Genomic DNA, 17,626 nt, shown 5'->3' on the forward strand with positions numbered 1-17,626 from the left:
CCCCATGAATTCCTAAGGGTTTGAGATTCACTCTAAACCAAAGAAATCAAAGAAACAACCATGTTATTCTGGTGCTACAATAACCTGGCAAGAATTGGTTCATGGATACAATTGATCAAGGAAGCAAAACAATGCATATCAAACTCTCAAGGTCGAATATCAATGAACAACCAAGAAGAACAGTGATCAATCCTCTTAAGCTTCCTCCCTAACCCTAGACCATTAATCCGCTAAACACCAAAGAAGAAATAATGGATAGAGAATGCTTACCAATAAGCTCAAGGAGAGGGATGATGGATCCAAGGCTCCAACTTGAAAGAACAAGGCTAGCAAGACCATCCTTCTTGCTCCAAAAAACACCCAAAGGAGAGAGAGAGAGAGAGGAGATACCAGCAAAAGGAGGGCCAAAAAGGCCTTAAAAACCAACTGGGTGCGCCTCATGGGTGCCATGCTGGCACACGCCACTCGCAAGAGCAGACCGCCCGTAGTGTCACGCCCTACGGGAGCAAGCGGCCGACAGGGGAGAGCCCTACAACCGCCTCACTGGCACAGGCGGCTGCCCAGTGGGTGTGGGTACTCGAGCCAGTCTTCAGTCCAAGCCACAAAGGTGAGATCACACATGCATGCTCAATCACACGAGTCCAAAAGCGACTAGAACGCACTCCAATAGACTTGGTGTAAATGATTGGGAAAAAAACAAATAGGCTCAAACAAAAGTTTGAGTCGATGCACACAAAAAATACCCAAACACCACAATACAACCGAAGATCATGACTTAGGAAAAATGTAATTTTTCAAAATCTCACCATTTTGGAAGGTGAAGTTGAAGGAAAAGTTGTTTGAATGAAATAACTTCTTTAATGGAAAATGACTTGAATTAGCCGATATTTATAGCCTCCAAAAGACTCTTTTGCAGAGTTACAGCTTTTTCCTTAATGAAACCATTAACTCTCAGAAGATAGTTGTGAAGTGTCACAATTTTTTTATCCTAATAGTATCATTGAAAAGTCACAATACTCTTTCAATCTATATTAGTTAATTTATTCACACTCAATAGATGCTTTTTGAAGGTTACATCTTTGACCTAAAAGCTACATTTATTTAAAATTTACAATCTGTATAACTGTTCTCATATCGGTTCTCATATATAACCCACTAATAACTTCAACAATATTTATCCACAGCACAACACATTCATTTATAAAGCCATCAAAACTATCAAAGGAAAATCCCATGTGTTGTGAAAATAAATCATATCTTGCTCCTCCTATACTCTTTCTACCGGTGAATCCAAGCTTTATCTGACTGTGACTCTCATCTATATTATATTTGTTCTCATTTTTTTTTTGGTGTGAGCCAAGGACACAAAAGGAGATGGGGAAAATGTTGAGGAACATAGAGAGAGAGAGAGAGAGGAAAGAGAAAAAGATGAGTGAGAGATAGAGAGAGAGAGAGGAAAGATAAAAAGATGAGGGAGTAATTATTCCCTCTCTATTCATAATTCAAGTAATCATATAAAGTGAAACATAAAAAAATCTAACTGACTTTATCAACACTATCCATTATTATTCCACACATATTTATTAGAACTTCTAAATATAATGACATAATGTACTAAACATGCGGATTAGGATCATCTGCTCTGTCCTTTTCTCTCTTTTTTTGTGCACTTTTCCTCTTTTTTCCCCAACATTGCCACGTTCACATTTACAAGGCTTTTTATTTTCATTATTACATAACTGCACTTATGCAGCGATTACCTTGCAGCAGTTATAAAACCGTTATAATAGGATATTTATTGTAACGATTTTGCAGCGATTTCATACCATTGCAGGCAATTTTTCAAGTAAGTATTACATTTGACTCAATCCGTTGCAAAAACCGCTGCATATTAGGATAGATATGCAGTAGTTATATAATCGCTGCAAATGTTAAAAAAAATGCAGCGGTTTATAACCACTGCATATGCATTGTAATGTAGCGGTTTTTTATAATCGTTGCGTATGAGTTATGATATGCAACAGTTTTTTATAACCGCTGTGTATGTGTTATGATATGCAGTGGTTGTGTTTTAAACCGCTGCATATGTAAAAATAATATATAAGTTTCATAAAATTTATACTTACAAATGACAAAATCAATAAATTTTATAAATGAGAAAAAATATCATTTGTTTGAAATAAATTATATAAATAAATAAATTATGAAGAGTATTTTTACTTGTGCTAGAATACTCTTGAAAAATAACTTGTTTTTCTTCACCAATCTTTTAAGTAATTTGTTTAAAATTTCATAATCATTTCTTTTATCTATATATATCTTCTATATCTACGATGTATGAAAACAAATAAATATAATGGATACAACTTTTAAGTTGGGAAAAAAATAATATTAAACAATTGATATTTATTTATTTAGTTATCTATTTTTTTAAATAGATAAAAACAATAATTACCTTTTTATGCGGTTTGTGATGATTTTTTTACTTGTGAAATAAACACTTATCAAGAATATATTTAAACAAATTTATTATTCTAAAATATGCATAATTTAAGAAATAAACTATCAGCATAATTTTATTTTTCAGAATAATTTTCCCAAACCCTCAGAAGCTACAAGGGCATGCAATTAGTTTCTCAATCTCGCATCTCCTCCGTGACTCCGTCGGTTACCACCCCATCATCACTCGGTGGTGAGCGAGATCCTTGGTTCCTCACTAGGGTTTGGTCACCGCCGTGCTCGTCGGGGGTCTTTTCTAGGTTTTGTGATGCCGAATCTTATCTCTGGTTTTCTCTAGGTCGCAAACCATCTCCTGAAGCTATGCTAGGGCACAACGGCCTCCTGCTAGTTCCTGCGATCTCTTATTACTGTTCATTTTGAAGGTTGCTAGCTTAATAAATAAAGCTGAGTATTTTGGAGGGAAATTAGAAGAAAAGAGAGAAGCTGATGATTTGGGACGAATGAGAAGCAAAATGTCATTAATTAGGCATGGCATGGGGACTGGTTCTCGCAGGCATGGAGGGTAATTTGGGTTTTTCTCTATTATATAAAGCTGAAGAGCAGCAATGGAAGAGGAGATCTAAACTTTCTCGCCTTCTCTTATGATTCTTTTCTCTCTGAATACTTTTTTAGTTTTGTGCTAGGGTATTGAGAAATCTCCAGGTTAGTCCTCTGATTTCTCTTGGTTCGGTTGTTGATTGTATTGAACTCTTTTCCATTTCAATATAAATAGTTGTTCTGGTGGTGCTGGTTTGTTTTGGTTGCTGAAATTTCTACAGGAAAGTTGCTGAAGCTGGAGATCGGCATCGTCTCTTCGACCGAAGAATTGTTGCTACTGCTGAAGAGTTCACCGAGGAGCTATTGTTGAAGCCATTGCCGGATAAGAAGATCATAGACCATTTCCACCTCCAGAGCACAGTGCCTCCATCTGACTCCATTGGCCACCACCATCATCTCTTCCCCAAGGCCATCGCACAGCTGGTATCCCCTTTTTCTATTCCTATTTTTCTTATAGTGTTTAATTGATCCAATTTTCTATGGTTTTATTGGATTTTTGTTGATCTTTTGGTTAGAATTTAGTAGTAATTTGAGGTCGAGTTTTAGATTTTTGATGTTAAGTTCTACGCCTTTTGTTCTGATTTCTTAGGGTGGACTTCCATTGATGGTTTATTTTCATGGGGTGAGCTTTTTGTTGTATGATTAATAGATTAAGTTGTTGTTTTTACTGATTTCTATGTTAGTATTGTGAGAAATGTCATTGCGGCAAAAAGTTTGATTGAATCAATGTGACCTATCATTGGTCAGTTTTGGTGTTTCAGTTTGCAGCTAGCTTAGTGGAAGAGGGTGTCTCTCTGTAATTTGCTGACAGAGCAGTAGTTATAAAGGTATGGCATTAGATTTAACCTCTTGTTTGCTTGATTGTATTTTGGAGTTTTTGATGCATTTTGCAAAGACATTGTTCTAGTATTTGGATGAATATATGTATTGGGAACTATGGTGAGACATGTTTACAAATAATTGTAGGAAGTGGATAAGTTATCGAGTTCTACAGATATTGAATCACTCTGGTTGTTTGACAAAGGCTAATTAATTGTTGATGTTATGCTATTACTGTTTTGATGTCATTCCTTATGTGCCTGCTGGGCAACTTATCATGTTTACCTGTAGTATATAGGTACTTGTTTGTATTGATTTCTATCCTTAGCTGCTTGCCACTATCTGAATGGATTCATTATTGCGGATCATTTATAGTGGCTTAATTCAGAAGACAAATATGATTAATTTGGGCATGTAGATATTTCTTGAGTAAATACTGTGTCTTCCCTTTGGTATTTTTCTTGTTTCGTTATATATTTTCTAGTGGTCTACATTATATTTTAGGTTCCTGTTCATTACATTCTTAATGTTAGGCTTTTGAGGGGATAACTATGAGTAAGAACGCTATAGTTATCTTAAACAAGATTTCGATTAGAGCAAAAAGACTCTCAAAATAGAGACTTTTTTTTGGGGATCTAGTAAGATTTTTGTTCTTGTTTATCCGATGGATGTCTATATTTTTACATTGTGATGTTGTATAGTATAGCTTTGGGATTTAGACTGCAATAAATTATTAAACCATCCTTAATGTACAACTGCCTATAAGTCTATTTAGAGAAAATTTATTTAAGTGTCAATTGAATAGTGGTGGTTTTTTTTCCATTTTCCTTTTCAAAGGCACGGGAGGAAAATTATTTAGTCCATAGCTCACCAACCAAAAACCTAATGAAATAGAAAATAAACAAAATGTAAAACATGATAGCACTCTGCAAAAAATTGTTCCCTTATGAGGAATCTATTGTGAGTAAATTCTGTGTGTAAAATGCCCTTTGATAACTATAATCTCTATAATCTAACCCCAGTTTGAGGACATAGTGCCCTATTCATATTTATTGAACTTCTGAAGACTCAATGTTCAAGGGCTATTTATATGAACTTGATGGCATGAGATAGGTGACATCATAGAACATCTTTCAGTGTCCTTTATGTGAATTAAGGTCACAAGAAAAACTATCAATCTTTGAAATTGGCCTATAGATATTTATACCTGTTCTTCACTAAAAAAATGGTTCAGGATATGTTAATAGCATGGATCAAGTGAAGTTGTCATCTACATGCATAATGCATTGAATGAGCATTGAGTCTTAATGAAGTATATTGGTTGGTATACAAATTGTGATTCCCTTGTGAAGGTCTGCAATTTTGACCTCAAACTTGCACCCTTTTGCACCCATCAGAAATCAGTTTATAAGTGATTTTTTGTGAAACAAACACTGCAGTATTCTTCATTTGAGATCATAGGCTGTTTGTTCCAAACAAGAATGGGAATTATAGTGAAATCTTTGCCCATTGTTTGAAGGACAGCTCTAATGTTGATGGAAAATTAAATTTCTTTTTTATCAAAGCAGTGGATATGTGTTTGTGATCGGTATTATCGCAAAACTAATATCATTTTTTTTTTCTTTAAGGTTTAAAAAGCTCTTAAGTGACAATGAAGAAATTGAATGATAATTGTGGTGTACTTGTCTTAATAGCAAATGAAGTAGAGGGGAAGTAGGTTGGTAGAAATGTTTAAGCTGCTGCAGCTGTTAGGACCAACACATACTAGTCTTTGCAATGTCATAGTTGCCCAGTGAATTTGTTTAGCTGCATTGTACTAGGAATCTACTGGTTTGCATTGAAGTTTTTCTTAACTGAAGGGGGACTTAACTAACAGTAAATGTGGCTTCAAAGTTATGTTGCTAAATGACTTCAGCTCTGAATTGGATCAACACGCTGCCCTGAATTGCGGTTCAGGCTTTGATGCATTCCTTTGAATTCAATAGGTTTATGCAATTTTTTCAATAATGTGATGTGCCTTATTAGATACTCCTTTCATGACATTTTTATTTTACTTTCTCCTAGTAAGAAAATTATGGCTCAATTTTTCTAGTTTTGAGGATAATTTACTTTGAGATTAATGTAAATTAAGTTATAGATATAGTACTCAGCAGTTTACTTGGGATCCATCTTAATTAAATTGCTTATTTATACATGTTTTCATTACCATCCTCTATCAATCATTTTACTCTTTGCATTCTGAACTTGCAAAAATGGCACAAGAATTTATATTGTCATAGTTCCCTGCTCTGTGGTTGCATTTTTAGCTTTTTAGTTTTGAAATAAGTGTTGCGAAGACACTAGCACAAAATGAAGCCAAAGGGCTTGTGAAGGTCATCATTGATATTGGGTATCTACTACGTTTGCATTTGAATTTGTGTTAAGAAATTAATTCCTTGTTTCCCCTTTAACTGTAACAAAGCTTGTAGCTGGTGTCCTTACCTAATCGAAGTGTTTGACCTTTTGTGTTGCAGTTGATTTACAGAACTGATACTGGGGAAATTGTTGGAGTTCACATATTGGAATTACATGCTGCAGACCTCATTCATGAGGTATCAAATGCTATAGCCTTGGGCACCAGCATTCAGGTGCCTAATCCTTAAGTCGTCATGTGAAGTTTGTTAATAAACTAGCAATCATTTAACTTGTATTTGTTGACCTTAAATAACCAACATTTATATTTTTTTTCATAACAGGACATAAAATTTGTTATTCACACTCATCCAACCTTTATCAGAAGTCTTCAAATAGGCCAAGGTATTAATTTTAATTCAAGTTGTTAAATTTTCCATGGTCATCAACGCGGATCATGCCAAAATGTGAAAAAACTCTTATTATTTTGTTGATGTAATCAATATATGTAGGTAATATGATACTCATAGTTAATTCAGCTAATACTTATTCTGTTGTTTCTGCGGTTACATACTGGTGCATCTCACTCTATCAATGAACTATGACAATATAAATTGTGAAAAAAAACTCTTATTATTGTTTCTGCAGTTAAACTCTTATCATTTATTTATTTATTACTTTTTATTTTTTTTTTAATTTATTAATTTTTATTTATTACTTATTATTTATTATTTATTATTATATATATATATTGCATTTCTTGTTTTTTAAATTCTTCTTTATTTATTTAATATTTATTTATTACTCTTTAGTTTGTTTAATTGATTAATTATTAATTTTTATTTATTACTTATTATAGTTTTATTGTTTTTTTTTATTTTTTTATTTCTAATATATATTTTTACTTTTTATTTATTATTTTTTTTGCAGTCTGTATTATATAAAATAACCATTACAAAATATACCATTGCATAATTAAAAACCGTTACAAAAACCAATGTTAATTGAAACTGTTTAGGCAATAGTGTGAAACCTCGGCAATAGGATGTATAGAACGCTGCAATAACCTATTGTAACGGGAACAGATACAACGGTTGCCAAATTACTATTATAGATCTTATGCAACGGTTGTAAGGTCTTTTGCAGCAGTTTATGACCATTGCAAATAGGCAGTTATGTTTTTCTTTTTTAAATTTTTTTACCAATTTTGATTTTTTTATTTTTATTTTTAAAATTTTCATTTTCATTTTTTTTAATTGCTCTCCTTTCTATTGATTTACTTTATTATTATTGTTATGTTACACGTGATCTTTCTCAAGTTTCTTTTTGTTTGAAATTCTTTTTTTCATTTTGCCCCTTTTTTTTCTTCATTGATTTTTTTTATTTCTTTTGATTTTCTTTTTATTTTTATTTTTATCTACCTTCAATTCTTTATTCTATTCGAAATAAGAAGGCAGAATTTTAATAGAGGTGGGGCTGATAAAAGTCTATATGAACAAATCTTGATGCGAACAAAGGAAATTTAACTAGTGTGTGTGCATACAAAGAGAGTTTCAAAGCTCAAAGTGATTTCTTAGCTAAATTAAGTTATTATAAACGTTTGTAATTAATTTCTCATTATTTTTCTAATTGAATTATCTAAAAATAGAAAATTTCCAAGTTATAAAAAAAATAGCATTTGGGTTACACTTAGAAAGATAAGAAAGAGGACGTACTGTTTCGTAACTTTCTAATAATCTGGTGAAGATTAATTAACACATTAAAAAAAAGTATTTAGGGTATTAAACATTTGGTATAATCACTAAAATAGTCCCTGTACTTTTCTCTCTGTTCCCTTTTGGTCCCTTTACTCAGAAATGCTCCCGACTAGTCCCTCTACTTTTGAAAATGTGTCCACTAAGTTAAAATGCTCCCAACCAGTCCCTCTACTTTTAAAAATGTGCCCACTTAGAGGGACTAAGTGGGCACATTTCTAAAAGTAGAGGGACTGGTTGGGAGCATTTTTAACTAAGTGGGCACATTTTCAAAAGTAGAGTGGCTAATCGGGAGCATTTCTGAGTAGAGGGACCAAAAGGGAACAGAGAGAAAAGTAGAGGGACCAACTAGGGTATTATACCTAAACATTTATATATATATATATATATTTCATGAGTTTAAATATAAAAATATGGTCAAACCAAATGCACTATGGACATATACGAGGACTCTTGGTTTGCTATTGACTATCAAACTGACTTATTATAAGACTTATTCAACATGTCTTTTTTATAATTTTTTTTTAAAAAATATTCATGTTTTATAATTGAAGATGGAAGGAAATGGTGTGTTAATTTGGTTTTTAAATTCATTTTTTATGGTCTAGAGTTTGTTGACAACAAAGTTTGGACCAAGTCAAAGTACTGCCTCTAAATCTAAGGGGGCATTTGGTTGTTAGGAGTGGATTTAGGGAGGAATGGGATAGGAGTGGCATGAGGGGAGTGGAGTAGGAGTGAGAATAAAGAATGTGTTTGGTTGGTAAAGTTTGGAGAGTAATTTATTGGGAATGAGAAAAGTAAATAAAGTAAATATGATAAAATGACACTTATGTCTTTTATGCAAAACAAATACTATTGTATATATAATAATGAGTTATTTTTAATTATATCTTTTAAAAATATTTAAAAAATATAAATAATTAATTATCAAAAATAAATATTTAACTTTATAATAATATAATTTCATTCTAATTTTTTGGATTTAAATGATAATATCATTAATTAGCTATTAACTAATGGTATTAATTACAAATTAAATTAAAAATAATTCCAATAAAAGAAGTTAACTATAACAATTATTTCTTTTACACAACAACAACAATGTAATAAAAAAATCAAAACAATTAAAAACACATTGTAAACCATAGTTATCAGACCCGGCCCGGGCATTGACCCGGTCAAGGCTCTGGGTCACGGGTCAATTGGTTCAACCGTCGGGTCATTTGGGTTAATACTGGGTTAATAAAAATATTTTAAAATATTATTTTTAAAATTATAAATTAGTTTTTAATTATATAATGATATATCATAATAATATCCATGAATTATTAGTTATCAAATAAATAATACATAACAATACTAATTCACAATAAAAGTTTAAATTTATCATCAAAGTATCAAACCAAACTCAATCCAATATATAACCAAAGTTCAAAATTGAAATTACAAATCAAACCGGGTCAATTGGTCTGACCGCCGGGTCAACTGGTTCGACCGCCGGGTCAATCGGTCCGACCGCTGGGTCAACCGGTCTAACCACCGGGTCAAAGCGGGTCAATGCGGGTCAGAACGGGTTGATTGCATAACCGGTCTAATTAAAGACCCGGACCGGTTGAAGCACCGGGTCACCGGGTCAACCGGTCCGACCGCCGGGCCGGTCCGGGTTTGATAACTATGTTGTAAACACATGATATATATATATATATATATGCCATATTAGTCATTTTCATATTAAAGTTGCCCAATCCCTCCACAATTCCCCCAATTGTGTGGTGAGTGAGACTCACTCACATGTTTGAGTTTCACTCCTTCCATAATCTTCCCTCACTCCCATTGATGTATACCCAAACAAGGGGTTACATCTAATCCTGCCTAACTCCCACTCCAATCTTGACATCCAAACACCCCCGGTATTGTTTAATGGTTCCCAAAGAGTCCTCTTTGGGAGATGGTCTATTCCTTTTTTCAAAATTGTCTTTTTGGGGGAGTTAATTAAAGTCATCAATCATACACCCCAGAAAATTGATAAACCATCGGAATCGATGCACCCCATGCTTGCTTGACCTTAAACATCACTTATCCCTTTCATAAAATAAATAATCAATGGAATACATGAAATACGAAGAAGAAAACAACATATATATATGAGGAGGTGTACATCTTCCAATAGAATTTTATAGCTTCCTATAAAATTTGCTTGTGTACGATTACCATGAGATAATTTTTTACGCGTACTAAAAATTATATTTATATATTAATGTATAAAATTAAAAATAAATTATATATATACACATACATACATTATGTCTATGCCTTTATAAAAATCATACTTATCCTTCATAAAATTGCTTAAGTTGTTGCGTAGTATGCATACTATTGTTATTATTCTATTGCTCAGATACCCAAAAAAATTTAAAATTTTGTATCTAGTGTAAAAAAAGGCAACTACTGGACTTGTCTGCTCTAATATTAAACATTGATTAACGGCCACAAAAAGAAAAAAACTAGACATAGTAGAGATGGTAATCTATACCCTATCCGATGGATATACTCGTACTCGGTCAAAGAGGGTAACCCTCTTTGACTGGGTTCGGGTATGAGTATGAGTACGAGTATTAGCCGTTATTTTTTGAGCGGGTACGTGTCGAGTAAGGGTATGCCCTACCCTACCCATACCTTTACCCGTTGAAACAGGTATGGGTAAAACCCATACTCGTACCCTTACCCTCTTATATATATATATATATATATATATATATATATATATATATATATATAATTTTTTATTAAGCTAAATATTTACCCACAATTTAGTAATTTACCCAAAATCTATTTTCATGGTGATTAATTTGAAAATAATACTTTAAATTTTCTCTTAATATATTATTTTGAATTTTATTTAATTTTTATATTTATATCTGATAAAGCATAATATTATTTAAATTGAATTTTGGATTTGTATTAAGAATCATAGTAAAATTTAAAAAAATTAAACATTATAAAAAAAATATAAAAAATAATGTCATAATAATTTATTCTATAAACTATAAGAACATTCTGAAAAATAAGATGCTATTAAAAAATCAATTTGATATATAAATTAACCAATTAATTTACAAACTTATGAAAATTACTTAATTTATTAATTCAAAATCTCACTAGATATTTATTGTCACACCCACCCCTTCTACCGAGGTAAATGTGGCACCCATCAGTTAAAAATGCATTTTAACTGGAAACCACACAACCCTCAGAAACCAAATTAGACTTACAAATTTCGATGTACAACTTTACACAAACTACGGGTTCAAATACATAAATATAAAAAATATAATTACTCTAATTTGCGGGTACAACAGCTACAAGATCACGACATCAATAAATAGGAAGAAAAAGGGACCCACTGCAGTCATGGACTCAACTCTGACTAGCTCTAAACTCGATCATACAATCTAGGGTCCTGCTCCTGCAGCTACAGCACATTCAGTTGGTCGGTAGTGGCTTAATAATTTCAAATACTTAAATACAGTGTATATAAAGCATATAGACATCAATCTCTCAAATAATTTTCCCAACTTTCACAAATACCCGAATTCTAGCAAAATACAAGTTTTAAAGAGCTTTTTGAAAACATGAATTCATCACAAATCAACATCAAACCAATTTTCCAAGAAAATCCAAATTGTTGTGAGAGACTGCCCTCCTAAGAGCGGCAGCTGGGCTTTGCCCCCTCATCACAACCCAAAATAGCAAGTGATGTAAAAACCGTTGTCAAATCCATAGCCTGAAAACTCTCCCCGACTTAGCCGCCGTCGCAACTAGGTTGGGAGCCGCCAAGGTCTTCGCACCCTTGACGTTGGCCCATCGGTCCCGTGTGGTGACTCCGGGATCCCGATGTATAATCCAATCAGGGCTCTACGCTCCCACCTGATCTGGACAAATCAATACTCAAGTCCACCACGCCATCTCTAAAGGCTGGCTCGTGGGGACCCACTACTGCAGTAGTCGGGCAATAGCCCACCGTCACCATCCAAACCAACATGTAGACGTAGCAATAATACAAACTGTATAAATCAAATCACAGGGTCTTTATCCAGGACAAGCATTCACAGTACAATACATGCATAATGCCAGAAAAAAGCCCAAATCCAGGATACTATTCGTATACTAGGAATGAAAACCAGTTCCACAAATATTATCGGTAAAACATTTTAATACGCGCACATGATTTCACAAATCATTCCAAATCAAAGCATATCTAACCATCCAAAAATAAATACATTAACCGAATAATTAAATCAAATATACATGTATTTTCACTATTTACAAATACATATAATTATACAAAACTAATGTATCAATACGATTGTCATGAACATCAACGGCAAATAAATATAAGTATATTTCAACATTATACGCAATTAGACATAATAAGATGAAATAGTTAAACCATTATTTCCAAAATACCAGCTTTTAAATAATTATTTCAAAATAATAATAATTAATCAATTATTTAAAATAATAGCCACTACCAACTCACATGGTCTCCCTTGGGTTCCTTGCTATTCCCTCCCAAAACTGAACAACACCTAACAATATAACATAATAAAAATAAATATAAATATCACAATTAAACCCAAAAGAAAATACAATAAACCAATATCTAACTCTTTAATTGGCCCACTCACTCCAATCGGTTAAAACCCGATCTTGCATAATTAAACCGGTCTCCAATTGCATTTAAATAAACCCAATTTAGGCTAGACCATTCTGAACCAACCTCAATTCCACTGAACCAAGCTCAAATTCATTGAACCAAACTCAATTTCACTGAACCAACCTCAGTCTAGCCAACCAGCCTTGAACCAACTCAAATTCTTATACAAAATCTGTTGAACCAGCTTGGTTCAACCGAACCCAAATTTTCCTTGAATTGGTTCAACCCAAATCCTTAGCCCAACATCCAAACCAAGCCCAAATCAGTCTTAACATACTCAATTTAACCAAACAATTCAAGTCCAACCACACTCAACTTGATTTGATCAAACCCACTCAACCAAATTAACCCCAACTCAATCAATTCAATTCAACTCAACCAAATCAATTCCAACTTGGTTTGATCCACCCAAATCAATTTGGCTAAACCCAACCAATTTCAATCCAACCATCATCATTAACATCTTAATCATCATCATCATCATCAATTAATTAACTAAACCAAACCCTAATCTCGGTGATACAGTAATATTACAGTAAAACCGAAAATCTCATCCACCATTCAAGCTAGATTCATCATGAATACAAGGTTTTCTCAAAACAATTTCAAACACTCATCATCTGGAACAATTAAACATGCTTTTCTACTCAAATCCATCATTTTCATCAAATCCACCAAATATACATATATACATGCATACAAACATTCATTCATGAAAAATACACCAAGAAAAATTCTTACTAAGCAAGGTCATCTCTCCGGCAAGCTTCCTCCGGCGATCTCCAATCCTCCACCTCAAATCTCCCATTTTCTTCTCATTTCTTTTTTTTCTCTTTCTCTCTCTCGGGTTACTGTAGCAAATGAAGGAGAAGAAGATGTCAAAATCTAGATTTTTCTCCAACTTATGTTTTCAACCGAAATTCATTTTTAGTCCCTCAAAATATAATTTCTTACAAAAAAGTCTCTTGTAAATTCACCAATGGTCTCTGAATTATGAAATAGTATCTGAAAAGATCCTTTCAAACTATCCAATGGTCCCTGAAGTATAACATAGTATTTCAAAAAGGTCCCTACCGCCTAAGTCCTTAGTATTCAGAAACATTTCATATTAATACTTTTTCTATTACTCTTCAACGCAAAATCTTTTAAATACTTTTACATTTAGATCCTTATTTTTCCACTTGGGGTTTCTCAACAAGATTACTCTGTAGAAAAGTCTTACTGCAACTGTTGTAATACCCTGAATATATTTTTTCAATAGTTATCCAAAGGTTCATTGTATTGCATTTATAAAATTTGAAACTATATAAAATATAAATAATAAATATATGAAAACAATTTAAAACAAAAACCAAGATAGTTAAACTTAAGCAATAAAGGTAGAGTTACCGTTGAGTCCTAAATAGATGCCAATGAAAATCAATCAACTTGTCTTTTTTATATAAATCAATTTGTTACATATAATTTTTATGTGATTATATGATTTAAGATAAACAAATATGTATCAACTTGTAATTTTGAATTTATGGACATGTGTTTAAACATTGTATTATTATTATTATTATTATTATTATTATCATTATTATTATTTGAATTTAATTCGGTAATTTGAACAATGGATAAGCTGGTACCCGCGGGTATACCCGTATCCTGAGGGTAAGGGTATGATTTTTTTTTACCTGGATGGTACAGGTATAGGATAAGAGTTACGACTATGGGTAAGAGTTTTGACCGTTGTCATCCCTGAGACGTAGCCACTGAAGATGCATGACAGTTATTTTCAACAAAGCACAAAAACGTGATATTATTTTCAGACTACTGGGCACTAGCACTTGAAAGGAACTAGAATTTTCATAAGAGAGTTATCACATACGAGTTGCAAATACATAGGAATAAACACGAAAGTGCTAATTCACCCAAAAGTACTTTCTAATACAAGAGTTCAATTCACCACACGGCCATAAAACTAAAAGCTTCAATTCCATCATTTTGATTCATTTATGAATCAATACGCTTCATTTCCATCATTTTGTTTCATATATGAATCAATATCACCACCATGACATTGACAAGGAAGCATCTCGGGGAGAGGCACATCTCTGTTTAGGAAGTGTGTAATTTGTCTCATACTTGGCCTTGCTGAAGGAGAAGGATGTGAACAAAACAATCTAAGTTTCAAAACCAAATCTAATTCCTCCAACACATAATCTTGTCCAAATCTTGGGTCCTTTGTCTCATGTGTTGTTCCCATTTTCCAATTTGCAAAGACCCATTCTACGAAAACCTGTTCCAACTCTTGTTTATTTGGTTCTATGACCCTTCTCCCACAAGCAACCTCAAGCAGGAAAGCCCCAAAGGTAAACACATCATTGCTCATTGTGACCTTGCAAGTTCTAGCAAGCTCAGGTGCCAGAAAACCAAGAGTTCCTACCATACTGGTAGTCTGAGGAGGAGCACCATGATCATATAACCTTGCAAGTCCAAAATCACCTAGCCTCCCTTTCATATCACCGTCAAGCAACACATTGCTAACCTTAATGACTCTATGAATCACAACTTGATCCCAACCTTCATGTAAGTACTGGAGACCAGATGCTACACTCTTGATTATCTAAAATCTCATACTCCAATCAAGACTTTGTTTGGTTTCACTGAATAGATATTTATCAAGGCTCCCATTTGGCATGTACTCATACACTAAAAGAAGCTCTCCTTTGCACCTGCAATACCCCAAGAGCTGAATCAAGTTTCGATGCCGGAGCTTACCAAGGCTCACAATCTCTGCCACAAACTCTCGTACTCCTTGCTTGGACTCATGGGAGACTCTCTTAACTGCCACTTCCACTTTAGAAGCTGGTAGAACTTTTCTATATACCCTACCAAAACCTCCAATTCCAAAAAGATATTTTTCTTTGAAACCTCTGGTTGCCTTGTATAGTTGTTTATAAGGGAATCTGTTGGACTCAAATTCTAGCTCCCAGTTATCATGTAACTCTGAGACCTTTTTCCTCCTTACAAGCATTAGTATGGCACTAGCAATGGTCAATGGAACAAGCAAAAGAGTCAAAGGCAGCCTAGCTCCCAGTTATCATGTAACTCTGAGACCTTTTTCCTCCTTACAAGCATTAGTATGGCACTAGCAATGGTCAATGGAACAAGCAAAAGAGTCAAAGGCAGCCATGGCAATAAATTCTTCCATTTCTTCTCTGATGATGTCAAATTTTGGGGCAGTGAAGACTTGAGAGGTTAAGCTCAGGAACTTGACCATCCATGGTAAAGCTCCAAACAAGAATATAATGGTTCGAATGAAGAGTTCCTACTGAAGCAGAGAAACCCACATATATATGGTCCAAAACAATGCTTTATAGATTTATGGTAAGCGACAAAAGAGCAATCTTGGGTTTAGGCTTCCACAGGGGAGCTAAAGTTATATTTTTTTTTTTTTGACAAGAGGAACAGACAGCCCGAAGGCTCTGCTAAATCGTCAGGGGCGTGCACAAGCCTCGGTAGAGTAAGTGGGGCGGGCCCCTGCACACATGGGTGCTGGGACCACCTGCACACAACCACCGCTCACATCTCCCAGAAATGTGGCCTCAGCCGAGAATCGAACTCTTACCACTCGGTGAAGAGCTCTATCGGCGACCGTATACCAATAGACCAGTTGGTCGTTGGTGTGAGCTAAAGTTACATTGAGCTGCATGTTTATATCATTATATTATATCCAGACTTGCATTGGCTTGCCACTCAAAAGGGTTAGGTTCTGAAATTTACCATCATCATCTGACGTAAAACTGACAGGAGTTGAGTAATTAGATATAATATTATTGATGTTAATGGCAACATGGTTGTTGTTAATGTCATATGCTTGAGGGCTATCCCAAGTGTCAAATTCAACAGCCAAGATATGATTAGATGCATTTCCATTGCTCGTCATGTTGACGATGGCAAGTACATAATCTGTAGAAGCTTTTGTCAAGTCTTTTGAAGGTGAGAGGACAAAAGTAAACCCACCGCTACCAAGCTTTTGGTACTCAGGGATAATGGCATAGACAAATGTGGTAGAGAAAGAGAGAACATTATCAGTCTGAGATTTTTTGAACCTCAGTGGAGAAGGAAATAAAACATGGCTCATGGCATGACTGGTAGCATTTGCTAGCATCAGGAGAGCATCAGGTGTGATTCCTGCTAAACCATCCATGCTGAGGTTCACGCCCTTGAATCCATTATAAGTAAAATCATTTCTTGAAGAAAGTCCAAGTCTCAAAAAGAGAGCCATGAATAGAATTTTCACATGCATCTGGCAAAAGTTTGTCCAACTCTTTGATAATGGTCAATGTCTTCTTTGTAGTTTTACAGCTAATGGCTGAAATTCATAAAATGGATAAGTCAGCATGACAACATGTACTCATCTTAATTGTAGGGACTAAAAAGATATGAACTAGAACTAAAGCTCCAGAGAGGATTGACTTCCAAAACTCAAGTCTGAAGACTGTTTCAAGTTTAAAACATCGCTTTTATTTATTTATTTATTTTTTAAAAATCATATTTACAATATGAAAAGATCCAAAAACTTGAAAATTCAATGGGTAACACCGTGAAGAGCTAGTAAACTATTATTTTCTAACTTAGTGACATGGTCTTGGAGCTCACAGTTGATAAGCACGATTAATGTAGAAGACTGTTGGTCAGAAACATTGTGAGGCTAAGGTTCACCAACTGGAACACAGCAAATAGTCTTCAAAAGCAGCAAGTTTGAGTAGACATAAATTTTAGAAGCATAATTTGCAAACTATATATTTTCGTAAGGGATTCATCAAGTCTCTGGTTATTGTTCATTAGTTTCTTCAATATGACTTTACTCAGATGAAGAGAAAATAATTTTATTTTA

General features: G+C 33.9%; 1 protein-coding gene and 1 long non-coding RNA gene across 2 annotated transcripts; one reads left to right on the plus strand and one right to left on the minus strand.

Annotated features, from left to right (window-relative positions):
- Positions 1 to 2,592: 2,592 nt before the first annotated feature.
- LOC120280726 lies at positions 2,593 to 6,914 on the plus strand. The gene is made up of 5 exons (XR_005542390.1): positions 2,593 to 3,162; positions 3,279 to 3,480; positions 3,805 to 3,884; positions 6,390 to 6,503; positions 6,612 to 6,914. It is a non-coding gene; the product is annotated as an uncharacterized LOC120280726 (long non-coding RNA).
- A 7,829-nt stretch (positions 6,915 to 14,743) lies between these two features.
- LOC120281136 (L-type lectin-domain containing receptor kinase IV.2-like) lies at positions 14,744 to 17,014 on the minus strand. The gene is made up of 2 exons (XM_039288049.1): positions 16,466 to 17,014; positions 14,744 to 15,349 (listed from the first exon to the last, which is right to left on the minus strand). Exons 1-2 carry the CDS (start codon positions 17,012 to 17,014, stop codon positions 14,744 to 14,746), a joined length of 1,155 nt encoding a protein of 384 aa, XP_039143983.1.
- Positions 17,015 to 17,626: the final 612 nt, after the last annotated feature.

Source organism: Dioscorea cayenensis, chromosome 17 (genome assembly GCF_009730915.1).
Source record: "Dioscorea cayenensis subsp. rotundata cultivar TDr96_F1 chromosome 17, TDr96_F1_v2_PseudoChromosome.rev07_lg8_w22 25.fasta, whole genome shotgun sequence".
Taxonomy (NCBI): domain Eukaryota; kingdom Viridiplantae; phylum Streptophyta; class Magnoliopsida; order Dioscoreales; family Dioscoreaceae; genus Dioscorea; species Dioscorea cayenensis.

What these genes read in the sequence shown, in the direction of transcription:
- LOC120281136 (XM_039288049.1), bottom strand. Translation starts at nt 17,014, where the DNA reads ATGGCTCTCTTTTTGAGACTTGGACTTTCTTCAAGAAATGATTTTACT. An exon ending in TGAGTGGCAAGCCAATGCAA is followed by an intron (nt 15,350 to 16,465) that starts GTCTGGATATAA and finishes ATGAGATTTTAG; the next exon opens with ATAATCAAGAGTGTAGCATC.